We start from the raw sequence: 14,313 nt of genomic DNA on the forward strand, positions 1-14,313 counted from the left end.
TGCTGGTTTATTTGACTTGAGAGAAAATATGACGACACAGTTTCTCGTCTCACCAGAAGTGTCAAAGTTCAAAACCTTCTTCCTCTTAAGACGACTCACAGATCCGCAGGAGATGATTCTCCAGGAGAAGGATTACATCCTCAAAACCTGCTCAGATCATCTCAGGCACAGCTGTGAAAAAACTTTTTTTAAACAGTTTTCCCTTTTAAAGAAGCCTTCAACGAGCTCCTTAGAATTCTTTAGTTTACTGACAAAGGACGATATCGCCATCTAGTGGACAGTATATGATATTGCCAAATTGTAGGTATACTGTATATAAAGATATTAGAACAGGAAACAGTCAAAGGTAATATAAAAGAAACTTTACAAATATTAGTGGACAAAAATATTAGATCGTTAATTAAAAACTAACCTGAAATAAATAATAATAAAATCCAATACATAAGTAGCATGAAGAACTAGAAGTAACAGACTTCTGCCACTGGATGGCAGTGTTTCTGCTTCATTTTTTTTCTCCTACAAGCAAAGAAACGACTATTATTTTACTCTTTTTAAAAAAACAAAAAAACAAAATTTTACTAATAGTTAAAAATGATTCAAGTTTTAATTAAATATGTTTATCTTTTTTTTGTGTTGTGTTTTTACCAAAAGGTGTTTTTTATTTATACTTTGGTACATATTTTAAAGATTTATCAAAATATTGTATATATAATATCATATCTAATGCAATTATCAATGATATTTCACGTTTAAAAACATAACGACATAAATATATCAGAATATAATAAATGCATAAATGATCATTTTCAATATATTTTACTTTTGTGTATGATTATCTTATTACATGTATTTGTATGTTTAAATGATCACTGTTTTAATTTTGTTTGCTGTCAATCGTAATTTTTCAAGTGTAGCAATATTGCTTGACTTATTGTTGATGAACATAGTTCTGGTTTAATTTTTTCCTTCAAATGAAATAAAATAAGTTTTTTTATGGCTTTTCATTTTGTGTAACTTGTATTTGCAGTAATGTCGATATTGTATTTTTTTTTCATTATTATTATTTGAATGAGCTATTTAAATACTGCTCAGTACAACTACATTATTTCTGAAGAATAAATGAATTAACACTTTCATTTCAAACATTTGAATGTAAACAAAATACACTAGTACACTAGTACTAGTACTACTACTTTAACTAGTTAAAGTAAAATGTTTAAAAGGAGTTGGGAGAAGCATTAGCTCATTGAAGCCCACCCCTTCTCCACCAAGTACTATAGCTTATCTTGCTTGTTTTCTTAAATACTCTCAACAAAACAAACAATCACCAACAAAAAAAAACAACACCAAAACCGCTTGTGTCAAATAAATACAATAAGTGACAAACATGGGAAAAGAGTGATAACATACCTGCTGTTGTAGCATGAAAGTGAGTCTTCAGCGCCACCTTCTTTTGGACAGTGGGAGATCAGAGACACATTATTTAACAGTAAAAAGTAGTGATGGTTTGATGAAGCTTCATGAAACAGTGTCATGTTGTTCAGAGGTCAGTAGGTGGCGCCATCAGTTTAAAAATGATCTGATGTTTCATTAGAACACTTGTTCAGAACAAAGAAAAATAGGGCAGAGACGCCATCTAGTGGACTCTGAACATAATGACACTGCTTCATGAAGCTTCGTCAGACCATCACTAGTAAAAACCTTTAAAAAAAACATTCAAAAAGTTCTGATATTTCTAAACAGACGACGTCTGGACACGTTTGACACAGAGTGGAGTTTATTCACACGTCACACACTACAGTGAGTAATGTCTACAAGAAAACATTGAGAGCCTTATATGACACAGAGAAAAAACAACAACGAAAAGACACAAAAAAAACAACCTTTTCTCGTCGCAAGTATATAAAAATAGTGTTGCTACAAAAGTATAAATTAGGCTTACTAATAAGACAACTCAGATCTACGCAGGAATCTGCTGCCAAAGTGCGATAAAAAAGAAAAAAATAATCAAACCAGAGGGTTGTTTTTCTTCAGAGTACAAAAAGGAATAAATGCCTGTAAAATAGGATGAAAGCAACACTTAGTCCAGAACCTGAATTCCGATCGTAACTGGTCGTCAAAACAGAGAAGTTCTCACGTTAGCATTCCTAGATTATACTTTACAATTGTATTATCTGAATAAGTTAAAATCCTGAAACAAACGTACAGCTGAGTTTTCAATAACAGTATCTGAGTTATTATTTATTAAAAAACTTTGAAATGCTACTGTAGAAAAAGAGAGGTATAATGTTATTGGTGCTCCCTATGGTCTCAGGAAATGACGGCGCCCTCTTGTGGCTTAAAACAGCAGTTCTCTATTATGTACACGACCCTCGCGGTTCAGGGTTTTTGCCTTAAGGAGTGTTTTTGACGTGATTCACCCACAAACGGTTGCTTCAAACTTGATATAGTTTTACTAAAAGCATGCATAATCCTTTATATCCTTTTTTTTTGTTAATATTAAACAACTCTAAGAAGAATTCAGTCGACACCGTCGCGTCAACAATGGCATGTTTGTCCCAGAGCTAATGTTAAAATACTCGTTTAAAAACCACCATAAAAATCCCTTCATCAGTCAGACGTGGGCCGCGGCTGAGGCTACGACCCTGAACACAGTATTTTTGATATTCATTTACAACCTTTTTTTTAACTTTTTTTTTATACAATGTATTGAGGTAAAACACTGGCTGAGTATATTTTTTAATTTAAAGAAAAAAGTCGTGAATTTACAGCATTTTTCATTTCAAAAGTGAAGAAACCGACTACCAGCTATAGAAGGATCACTTTCAATGAAACATCTTTAAAAGAAAAGATTCTTTACAGAGGTATAATGGATGGATGTGGGGCTTGAAGTTAAAAATGAAGGTGAAATTATTTAAGGAAGGAACAAAAATTCTCTTCTCCTGATGAATTTGCCGATAAGGACAAAAGAAGAAGTTTATAAAGTTCCTTTTGAAAACTACTTAAATCATTTTCTACTAGAGAATTGTGTTTTTAATATGTTTCCATCGAAGGTTGGGTTGAAATCTAACCTCGATAGAACCGACGGAAGAAACACTTGAAACCTTAGTCTGATATTAAAGTAATATTTTAGGCAGTAAATATTTTGAATTTTAAAGAAATGTTGGCGTCTCTCCTTCTGTCCGTAAATTGTGGTCAATATTGAACATTTTTATCCATTATTTAAAAAGATTTTTTCAGGCATCGACAATTTTTTAATTGTAAAATTTTCTCCAATTGCAAGCGAGTCACTGGCACCGAATTCTATTCGTTATACAAGTCGTCTAACGGCTACGATCGACTTCCTGTGTGACTCGTTGGTGATCGTCAACGATCATCACGTCGGAAATTAATGTCGGAAACATGTTTTTTGTTTTTATTTTATCAACGCTCGTAGCGGGTGCCGTGACCGATGCAAAGGGTAGCTTGATTTCTCCACCACAGCAGCAGAATGTGCCGTTTATCTGCAGTTTTAACTTGAAATACTTTCAAATCTTTATTTATTTTCAACTCGAAAATACGTTCTATTGTAACTATCGTTGCGTTGCGACACAAGTTTCCACTTTTCTGGACCTATTTTGGAAGAAGTCGACATCTGTGTCATTTAGTGGTAGTTAAATAGTTAATAGATAATTTATAATAAAAAATGTTAAAATCTGAGGACAAGAAGGAGACCTGAAAACACCGTCTGCGTCTTGAAAATGTAGCGACGACGCATCTAAAGTTAAAGCACAAGTTTACTGTAGAGCATTTCGACGACGCCTAAGGAATGTCCAGTTACTTTTAAGATCTAAAAAAAGTAACAATTCAAGTACACAATTTGGATCTTTTCATCTTCAGAAGTTACAGTTTAGTTCCTTAAGGAGACAAAACGGCAGATAAATGAAGTTCTACCACGTGGAACCTTTTTCGTAAGAACTATGAAAGTAGAAAAAACCAAAGTATGTTGCTACTAAACCAGTGTTGTATGAACCAGTACACGTTACAGTTGCAGTTGTGCTTGAGTGAGTCTTTTTTTTACCAAAAAGCTTGATTTCGCTTCCTACGCAGAAAATCAACACAACAAATGCCCCCAAAAAGTTTGACAAGTCAAGGTAACAAAGTTTTTCAGGATGAAACCGAGAAGAAAAAAAAACAACATTTTAGTTTCATTTTTAAAAAAAGGCCATAATCAGCAGTTCAAAGGCATGATCCAAATCAGAGGTGAACATGGAAGCGAGTTAAGGCCCGAAATAACATAGCAACGAAAAAACACAGTGACATTTCCATTCGTCCATGTCATGGTAGGAGGTATTACATGGTTTAATCCATAATAAATATCTGGAAACAACTGGAGAACCACCTTTTTTTCCTGTTTATATAGATATATATGAAACAATCCATTTTGTTTGTGGATCTGTAGATGGAACCGACTCGCGGAGGGTGGAACGTCGGACAAGACTCGTGGTTCGGTACAAACCTCGGCATTGAGGTCAGAGTATTGTGTGTGTGTTCCAGTGAGGGAGGGAAGTGTTGGGTGCACCCATTCCTGAGGAGAATCCCAGCGAGTTTTCGACGTGAAAATTAAGACGACGTCTGCAGAACTTAAAACACAGTCCGACAGAAATCATATCCCCTGTGCTTATTGCCCTGGAAACCTAAATGTATCAGTGAGGAAGACAAGTTGGGAAACAAGCTTATAAAAATTCCTGACTTGTGGATGTGACTCTTGTGGTTTGACTCATGAGAAAAATAATGCAGTTTTTAAACTATTTTTTAAGTAAAATAACGTTTGATTTAAGGTGGACCAGAGAAAGATGACACAATAGTTACACATGTGGTCACTTCAATGAATCTTTAGCCGTTAGATATTGGTATTGATTGAATCTTTCGATACTGGTTCTGATACTGATATCTTCACTTGAATACTTTTGTAGAACATAAATTCAAAAACAAGTAAAAATACATCACACATAGTACAAACCTGGAGTTTGAGGTACATTTTCACACCCAAGACGTTCAAAAAAATGTTCAATGCATTTGTCAGTTAGCAGCAACTTTAGCATTTAGTTTAACAAGATGGCCGCCACTAGCATCGTCACATGATCTTTATAGAAGGGGTGTAAGAAAATATTGATACGACCAGATATCGCAATATTCCTGATACCGTTTCGATATTCAATAGCACTCAATAAATATTAAAAATAAATACTTTTCTTTAATTTTTACCATTGACAATTTTTGTAATTCAAAGTTATTTTATGGTTTATCTTTCAATACTGTGTGTATAAAAGACAATCATTTGATGTTTTATTTTACAATTAACACTGAAATATTTACAGCGTTTATTCATTTGTGTGCTGCAATTAACCCCCCGGCCACTAGTTGGCAACATTCGTCATTTCCTCCTGTGGCAAAGTAACAGCAAAACACTGGCAGATACTGGATATTACATGTTGCTCCAGGTTGTTTGTGTTAATGCACTTCATTGTTTACATTTTTGGTTAATATTTTGAGAATAACTTTTCCTACAAACACTTTTAATTATTGAAAGTATTTGCTCCTTTCTTTGTTGTAAAAGCGAGAAAAAGTGTTGTTTCTGTAAAAGAAACTATATATCGTTGTTACTACAGTATCGCGATATATCGTATCGCCACACATGTATCTTCAGATTCAATCAAAGCCCTCGTATATACTGTACATCTATGTAACGTTCACATGTTCACGTTCGTGTTGTGATTCCAAATAATGCCACCAGGGTCAAAAGCGTGGCTCTGGTTTAGCGACATTAATGCCAACGGTGCACGATTTGAAAAAGGTTATCATTGCTTGGACTGGAGTCTTTTGTCGAACGTGCACAGAATCAACAGGAAGTTGCTCCATGTTCGACTGCGTGAGAAGCAATTTAAAGAAACACTGCCAAGTTAAACAGCAGCAAACACTAGATTGTCGTGTTTTCTTTAGCAATACAAATGATTCATATTTTCCCAAAAGTTTGGAGTCGAGTTAAAGTACTTTTTTCAGATTCAGATTTTTCAATTCAACATTTGCATGTCATGTTTTTTTTGGTTAGAATTCAATTGGTATTGAGAAAAGTATTGTTCAGGAACCAGTACTAAAGTGAAGATATCGGTACATGTATTAGAAAATGATGATCAATATAAATGAAATTAAAGTCAACTTTTACCCCTCATAGAAGAACAACTTTGATCAGATCTGCCCTTCATGTGATTTATAGTTTAGTTTCAATCAAAGTAATTTGACAGACTTCACTCGCTTGGACAGATACTCTGTGTATTTTAAAGATGGACACAAGCTCACATTCCACCTAAATTTGCTCAATGAAACACTCAAAAGCACAGAAGTGACCACATGTCAAGGAAAAGCCAAAGAAATGTAGTTGGGACTCAAAAGTGTATTTCCTTAAAAAGCTGAACTTATATTATATTTGAAATCACCTAAACTTACTCGTAGAAGTTGTTACCAGTTTCTGTAATAAAATAAATGTATAAGAGAAGATTAAACATTGTTAATGAGTTTTAAAAAAAACATGATTTAGTTGGTTTAGTAGAGTTTTCACATTGATTTAAGAGCTTTATTCTAAATTATTATAATAAAACAGACTTTATATTTCAGTGGGTTGACTATAGAAGTTAAAAAAAAAAACCTTCAAGGTTCCTAATGTCAGATAATTTACTCATTAAACTCATGTTAGAAGTGTTTTTTGTTTTATAATCTTGTCGCACAGAAATCCTGTTTAAAGACATACCACAGCATCAGGGTCATCAGAGGTCAATGGATTACTTCATTGTTTGAGTCAGAGGACGAACGGTTGCTAATCTTTAGTCGTTTTTTTAAAGTCTATATACAAGTCACGGGGGTAACAATGAGGCCGACGAAGGTCAAAGCAGTACGTTTGGAACGCCAAAGAAATATTGATGCGAGATCTCGTTTCTATCAAGAATAATAGCGAGAACGTCTAGATATCGACTCTTAAATGACGAGTTTAAATCTTATTATAATATAATTTGTCCAAACAAATTGTAGAAAAACCCTTAAAATAATAATCGTGAAAGTATCAAAAGGTGACAATTTAACACGACTTCAGTCCGGAACCAATTAAATGACGTAAAAAAAAGCTCAGAGAGAGATTTTTTTACCCTTTAAAAATAAACAAGTTCGTCCGATGGCGACGACAACACGAGACGTTATCCTGAAATGATTGTTCGACCATCTTCCCGTGAGTGTAGACGAGAGAACGTGAGGGTTATTAGCAGTAGAAACCGTCAGATGTGCGTCGTCGCTAACGCCTGTGTTTGAACCTCCGTAACAACAGCTGGGCTCACATGGACGAGGATCCGGCAGCTGATCCGGGAACCAACAGACAGTTGGAATAATTGTTCTTGTAGTGCAGACTCGTCATCTCGACGTGGAGTCGAATTAGAGGCGAGCGCTTGTCATACCTTGAAGAGAAACATGTCTCTTTCCTTCTAAAGTCCAGGAAAACTAAGAAAAATAAATAAATACTTCTCCAACAAAGTGTGTTACATCCATAGATAAGATCTATTTGACGTAAATGCGAGTGAAGCTTTGATCACGACGTTCCTGCTCAGAAGTTTAGTTCGTTAAAAGTGGGAAAAGCTCGTCTAATACTGTCTGACAAAGACTACACGTAACTTCTCTTTGTTAACTAAAGGAATTCGACATCTTCTGTAGTTGAAAGTCAATCACACAAGGTGCTAAAAAATGTTAACAAAATGTAAGTTTACCAAACTGTCTAACTGCAGTCTGACGATGTAGTCTTTATTTTTGTGAGGCTCGACTTTTCGTCTTAGTTTTTCCTTAAAAACAAATTTGACCAAAGTTTTACCGTCGTTTTTGACGAGATTTTTGACGTCTATAATTATACAGTTGCTTATCTTATCTTTAAAACATCTTTAAGGGTCAGTTAATTGGTTTTGAGCAAACTAGTGATCCACAAAAATATCACTTTGTCGTTGACGTTTTCTCAAATGATGGGATTTAACCGACCTAAAAAACAATAAGAATTATCTGGAGGATCGTATGTGTTTGGTCTGGGAACTCGGGTCTAGATCCTTCTCACTTTACAATTAATAAAAATAAATGAAGAGTGGGAAACATGACTTCCCTTTTAAAGCAGCACATTGTAACATTTATTTTTCTTTATATTTTCTCTTACGATTGAATTAATTTTAATTTTGATTTCAATTTTAATTTTAATTTTTAACAGTAGAGGGACCCGGAAACCAATATGTCCAAAACTCTATATAGTTAAAGTTCAACTAATGTGTAGATTTAAGTGTGTCTTAAATAGATGTTGGACTCTATTGTATCATCAGTGTCTGTTCAGTTCTGTTCTGTGCAAAACTCTCTTTTCATTGAAATATTAACATTAGAAAATAAAAAACATTTTTTATTTTCAAGCTAAAATCGTGTTTACCATAACCACGCCCACTCTGCTGTGATTGGTCAAAACATTGAGGTTTGACCAATCAATCCTGGAAGTCTCCACCTCGTTGTAGGGACTCGTTATATAAACAAAGGGGGGCGTGATTACAGTTGGCAGGAGGAGGAGTGAAGCCATTATTACGTCATAACAGACTCCGCTCTCGTAACCTCTCGTTCGTCCAGATTTCAGACGAACATTATAAAGTAATAAGTTGAAAAAATGGTCATGATGAGGGACTTACTGCATCTTGGAGAAGAAGACTTTAACATTTGTAACATGCGAGTCAGGAGAGTTGCCTCACTACAGAATAACCGGGGCCCTCAAGCCTTGTATTGTTCGCCCACTGATATGTTGTTGTTGTTGTTAATAGTAATCCTGCATGGATACCTGCGGGTACACCTGGACTGGCCATTACAGGAGAACTTGTTTCTGTGATTGGAAAAGTGTGGACGAGACGAGGACTCTTATGAAGGGCAGCCACAGTAACTACACCCTCTGCATGACACTACGGCCGCTCAGGAGAGTAACCGTAGCAACAGGCTCCTCTCACTGCACTGCAGAACTTATTAAAATATCTTTTGTTCCTTCGGTCATCCAACTGTACTCAGATCTGTCCGAGTTGAACAATCTCACCATTGTGACTTTTAGAATTATGGATTTATTGATGATTATATCTTTATCCATCTATGACAATCTTACATATTTTTAAATAATCTTTCTGTTCTTTTTGCAATTTAGATGAATTAATATTTACCACCCTGAAAATAATAATATTAAATGTTATTATTTGAGATAATTATACAATTAAAAAACATTATGTAGTTTTCTCCCTCAAGTGTAAAGTAAAACGATTAATAAATAAATGGAATAAATCATCAAATTACTTTTCGGGAGAGATTTTTGCGTGAAAATGTCTCAAAATGTGTTGCCTCAAGAAAATGTGAATTTTGACTGAAATGTTATAAATCTTTGCAGGATTTCTATAGCAAAAGTAACTTGGAACTTTTTAAACGTATCTTAACTTAACCTTTCTGCCTTTAAATGTTTTAATTCTTTGCAGGACTTCTATAGCAAAAGTAACTCTGAACTTTCTGCCTTAACTAACCTTGAAAACGAAGAGCTTCCACCTCGACCCGTCTGGACTAAAAGCATCGAACGCGTCCATGTGAACGGCTGTTGTTAACGGAAGGTTCTGGTCTTTCAGGAAAGTTGAGCAGTGGCCGCTGACGTAACCTGACGTTGTTGCCACCGAGTGACGATAACAGCATGAAGCCATTTTTAAGAAGTTTGATTTTTTTTTTTTCCTACCGCATTACGGATGCATCCCTAACGGAGGAGGCTTGTACCAAACTGGGCCTTGTTGTCAATGTTCACGTTCCACCCCCTTCTGGAGAACATTTATAGAAAATAAGTGATTTGAACATCGTCGTATGCTTTTTTCGTCGTTTCTAAAGTATTTCTTCGTAAAAGTTTCTGGGAATAAATAAAAGGTGGGGAAAAGGGGGGTTTGGTTCTAGCCCATGTTGGAGCGCAGGAAAATCAGTTTGTTCATCTCTTCGGCAGTTACCTGCTGCCGCCGCTTCATGGCCAGGCTCTGCTCGCACACCGTCACGCACTCGCCTCGGATCCCCACGGCGGGCACGGCCAGCAGCCACAGCGCCAGGCGCGCCAGTTTGGGGAACTTCTCCGCCACCGTGGAGCTCCAGTACTGCAGCAGGTCGGTGGAGCCCTGGAGAGGCGGCTCGGCCAGATACTGGAAAATCTCCTGCCGGACCTGGCTCTGGCCGTCGTCGCCGCCGGGGAAGCAGGAAGACGAGGGGCCCCTGGAAGCGCTGCCGTTGTTCCCGTCCACGCGGCTGATCTTGGGGGTCGAGGGGCCGTCGTTGTCTCGGTCGTCGCAGCCGGAAGCTCCGCCTCCGCCGCCGCCGCCGCCGCCGCTCATGCCTCCGTCTCTGGGCTCCACCGCCATCTCGCAGGCCCGGGTGATGATGTCCTCGTGCTGGTAGGCCGGGACCGACCGGAGCTTCAGCTGCGGGTCCAGGATCATGGCGACCTGATGGGCCCGTTCCACCTGGACACGAACAGGAAGACGTATCAGTGCGCTGGTCATGTTTTACAGAACGATCATTTCAGTTTTAGTTATCTAGGGCAAGACATTTCTTCAGAGATAACATGAGACAAACTCAAGGGCCAAATCCTGCCAGAAAAGGAACAGAGAATATAGATAGTCTAGAAAATATACAAAGACTTACAATAAGAGTAAAACTTGTGTCGCAGGAAATCGTTTCATTGGGAAATAAGAACAAAAATGAAGATAAATAAGATAAATTGAGCCTCCGAAACCTTTTGTTCAACCTGTGACTTCAAATAGTTTGTGTGATTAAGTTTAAAATATTAACTAGTACCATGCAGTTTTATTAGTTACTCCTGCAAAGGAGATTACTCATGTTTCTGTCTCCAATAACTTAAAAACTGACAAGGTTTTGGGAGGAATTGTTGATTATAGGACAAGGAAGATGATTGGTTTTGTTCTGATAATTCATCAAACCAATAAACGAAAAAATCATTCCCCACACTTTTGTATTTTTGTTAAACTTGTACTTCTGTACCGTTTATTGTTGTCATTATATATATATTTTTTATGTGTACTGTATGTTTTACATTTTTTGTGAACTTTTTCGTGGTACAACTCAAATTCCTCAGTGTGTGGAAAAAAAAGGAATTTCTTATCTTAATAAAATGGCATTAAAATTGAAAAGTATTTGCCATGTTTTAGGTTTACTATAGTAAATATATATATATATATATATATATATATATATATATATATATACATTATCACTATAATGCACCAGATAAGAGTCACATAACCTCTAATCTTAAATCTAAGTCATGCACATTGACCACCTTAGCAGATGTTTGCATCTTAAGTGTTTTTTTCTTTAAGAATTCACTATTGAACAAGACTATAAAGATCAAATTTTGTTTTTTATCTCATGCCGATGACAATTTTTTGAATTATCAAGGCATTTTCAATGAAATACTTGTTAGGTCACGCAATAAATGTCACATATTTAACACACTAGTCTTCTAGAATCGCGAGTTGATGAGTTCAATACCTTAAAGTTTTCTTTGAGTGCTTCTAGGAAGTAGTGGCAGAGTTTGCTGGCCACCCCGGTTCCGGCCTCTCCGGCTTTGGCCGTGAAGAACTTCTCCAGGCGGAGGTAGACGGGCAGCACCTGCTGCAGGGTGGGTCTCCTCTGGCGGCTCAGCTCCAGCGCCGCCAGACGGAGCGGCGCCAGCAGACACGCCAGGGTTCCCAGCAGATGCTTGTTGAGACCTTGGAGGAGCGGCGCCGTGGACTTACTCCGACCGTAGGCCTCGCAGATCTGCTCGAAGTGTGCGTGGACCTGCAGGAGCGCCTCGGCCATGCGGTCCCAGCAGGGCGGCGTCGGGCACTGGGCCGGGCTGTGCTGTGAGGCTTCTTCTGTTGTGCTTGTGGACGTGTTGGTGCCGTGTTCGTCCCGGAGCACCAGGTTGGTGGAGGACGCGATGTCTCGGCAGGTGAGCAGGAGCTCGGCCAGCTCGTGGAGGCCCCGGGCTTGGAGGCTTCGCTTCCCGAGGACCGCCTGGACGACGGCGCCCAGAGAGCACCCGGCGCACCGCAGGCACACCTTGCTGCGGCAGCCGCCGCCGAGGGGGGACCCCCCGAACCCCGCCGCCCAGACCCGCGACTCCGACACGTAGACGGTGCGGATGTCCGACATGACGAACTCCGAGAGGACGTTCTGGACCCAGTGGTGGATCTGCTCGGGACCCTCTCGCAGCTCCGCCTCCCGCACCCCCAGGACGTACCTCTTCAGTCGGCAGCCCTCCACCTGGTACGCCGTCAGGACGTAGCAGGCGTTGGGGCCCGACGTCTGGGAGTGGCAGGTGACGGCGATGCCGAGCGAGGCGTTGGAGCCCAGGGCGCACGTGACCTTGACCTTGACCTGGTTGTACATGTGGGGCAGCTGCCGCAGGGCCAAGGCGCTCATGTTGCCGAGGGCGTCCCGGGTGGAGTAGGCGCCGTGCCGGGCCCCCGTGTCCACCAGGGTCTGGGCCAGCTTGAGGAAGTCCTTGCTGTTGAGCACGTTGAGCATGCCCAGGTCGGAGCACATGACCCGCAACAGTCGCTCGGCCACCTGCTGGCGCTCCTTCTCGGGGAGGCCGTTGTTCTCTGTCGGCAGACCAGAGAAACAATCATTTACCGAGTCACCGGTTCAAATCAATGGACCTCGGTTGTATATTAGCAAAAATGTAGCGATGCAATACGTATCAGGATAGAGGAGCAACGATACCATATAATACTCTTGGACCAAGTATATACTTGTAGTATTGTCGAGTACTTGACTCTGGTGTTGCAGTATTTACAGACCACATGACTCTTGATGAAGTCGTAACTGCTTTCATTTGTTTTCAAACCAAAATATGTCAAAACATCAGCTATTAAAGCTGCTGGAGTCGACTGTATCCTCTCGTCCTTAGTCATCACCTTTCACTCGCCGGATTGAATTGTTTTTTTTAACGGCAGAGGGTGTAATGACCGCTGCCATCTAGTGGCCTGAAGTTTGAAGCAACACAAAAATGAACAAATGGAGTGAATATTTGCTTGGGTTTATTGTTGTTGCTACATTTATTGTAAATATATATATATATATATATATATATGTTTAACAGCAACTTTATTTAAGTTCAAGTTCTTTTATTTGTCAAATATACATGTATTAAGACATACAGCATAAATGAAGTTGTGGTCCTCTCTGACCCACGATGCAAAACATGAAGTAAACAATGAAAGGACCTTAATAATAAAATAAATACAATAAATAATCAAATAAATAATCAAAAAAAATGAAATAAATAATCAACAAAACTTAAATAATCAACTAATAAACAGAATATAAACAAAGTTCATAGTTTAAATACAAACCATTAATATAATTATATATTGTAAAAATCCTATATATATTTTTAATACATCAATACAGTGCTGTAGTATATAAGGAAGATGACACGAATGATTAAAGCAAAAACATAATTTATATCGTTTTAAGTACAAAACACAGATGAATTCACCAAAAAGAGACAAAGATAAATTGAATTACGGTTTAAACTTTCTTTCATTCAAACAGGAAGTGTTGTATTCTAGTACGTGGAGACTCGATTTATAACCATCTTTGTGTTTGTTATACTTTCCTGACAAATTTCTTTCCTTCCTTCGATCAGTTTGACAGTTTTTGTCTCAGTAGAATTGTAGACACTATTAATCTTTATTGTTCAGAGGTCACAGAATGAACATTGATCTACAGTATCCTGGGATTTGAGTTTAACACGTGTGTCATAATTGTTCCAAAATCCAATTCATACAATCGCACTTCTGATAAATACAGTATTTTAAGTGAAGGAACACCTAAGTTTAATCATTTGACAACTTAACTCAAGTTAAAAATGTTCAGAAGATTGTAGCTACTTATACTACTTTCCATATATCCATCCATCCATCAATGTATATACATAGTTATATGGATATATAGAATTATAGATGGATATATCTTCAAAAAGAAAGTAAAATAAAACATCTTAAATCGATGAGAAATATTTCTTGCCCGTTGTTTCGCTTTCAGTGCATTGATTTAGATTCAAACAGAAACGGCGAGGATTTTAAAGCATCTTTTAATTGTGTTGTAATTTCAGGTTTTAAAATAAAATGAACTTTTTATTAGTAGTAAGATTGGACTTCTTAACATCTAACTGAAGTAAGAAAATAAGTAACTTGTGAACAG

At 37.9% G+C, this 14,313-nt stretch overlaps 1 protein-coding gene across 1 annotated transcript in view; it reads right to left on the minus strand.

The window, feature by feature from the left end:
• Nucleotides 1–1,759: 1,759 nt before the first annotated feature.
• Nucleotides 1,760–14,313, minus strand: part of znf618 (zinc finger protein 618) — an 87,129-nt gene continuing 74,575 nt past the window's right edge. Inside the window, exons 13-14 of the mRNA XM_087790736.1 lie at nt 11,608–12,707; nt 1,760–10,559 (exon numbers count right to left, since the gene is read on the minus strand). Coding sequence (XP_087646862.1) covers nt 10,002–10,559; nt 11,608–12,707 — 1,658 coding nt within the window. The 3' untranslated portion in view covers nt 1,760–10,001. The remainder of the gene's footprint in view (nt 10,560–11,607; nt 12,708–14,313) is intronic.

This window comes from Callionymus lyra, chromosome 5 (genome assembly GCF_982586985.1).
Source record: "Callionymus lyra chromosome 5, fCalLyr1.hap1.1, whole genome shotgun sequence".
Taxonomy (NCBI): domain Eukaryota; kingdom Metazoa; phylum Chordata; class Actinopteri; order Syngnathiformes; family Callionymidae; genus Callionymus; species Callionymus lyra.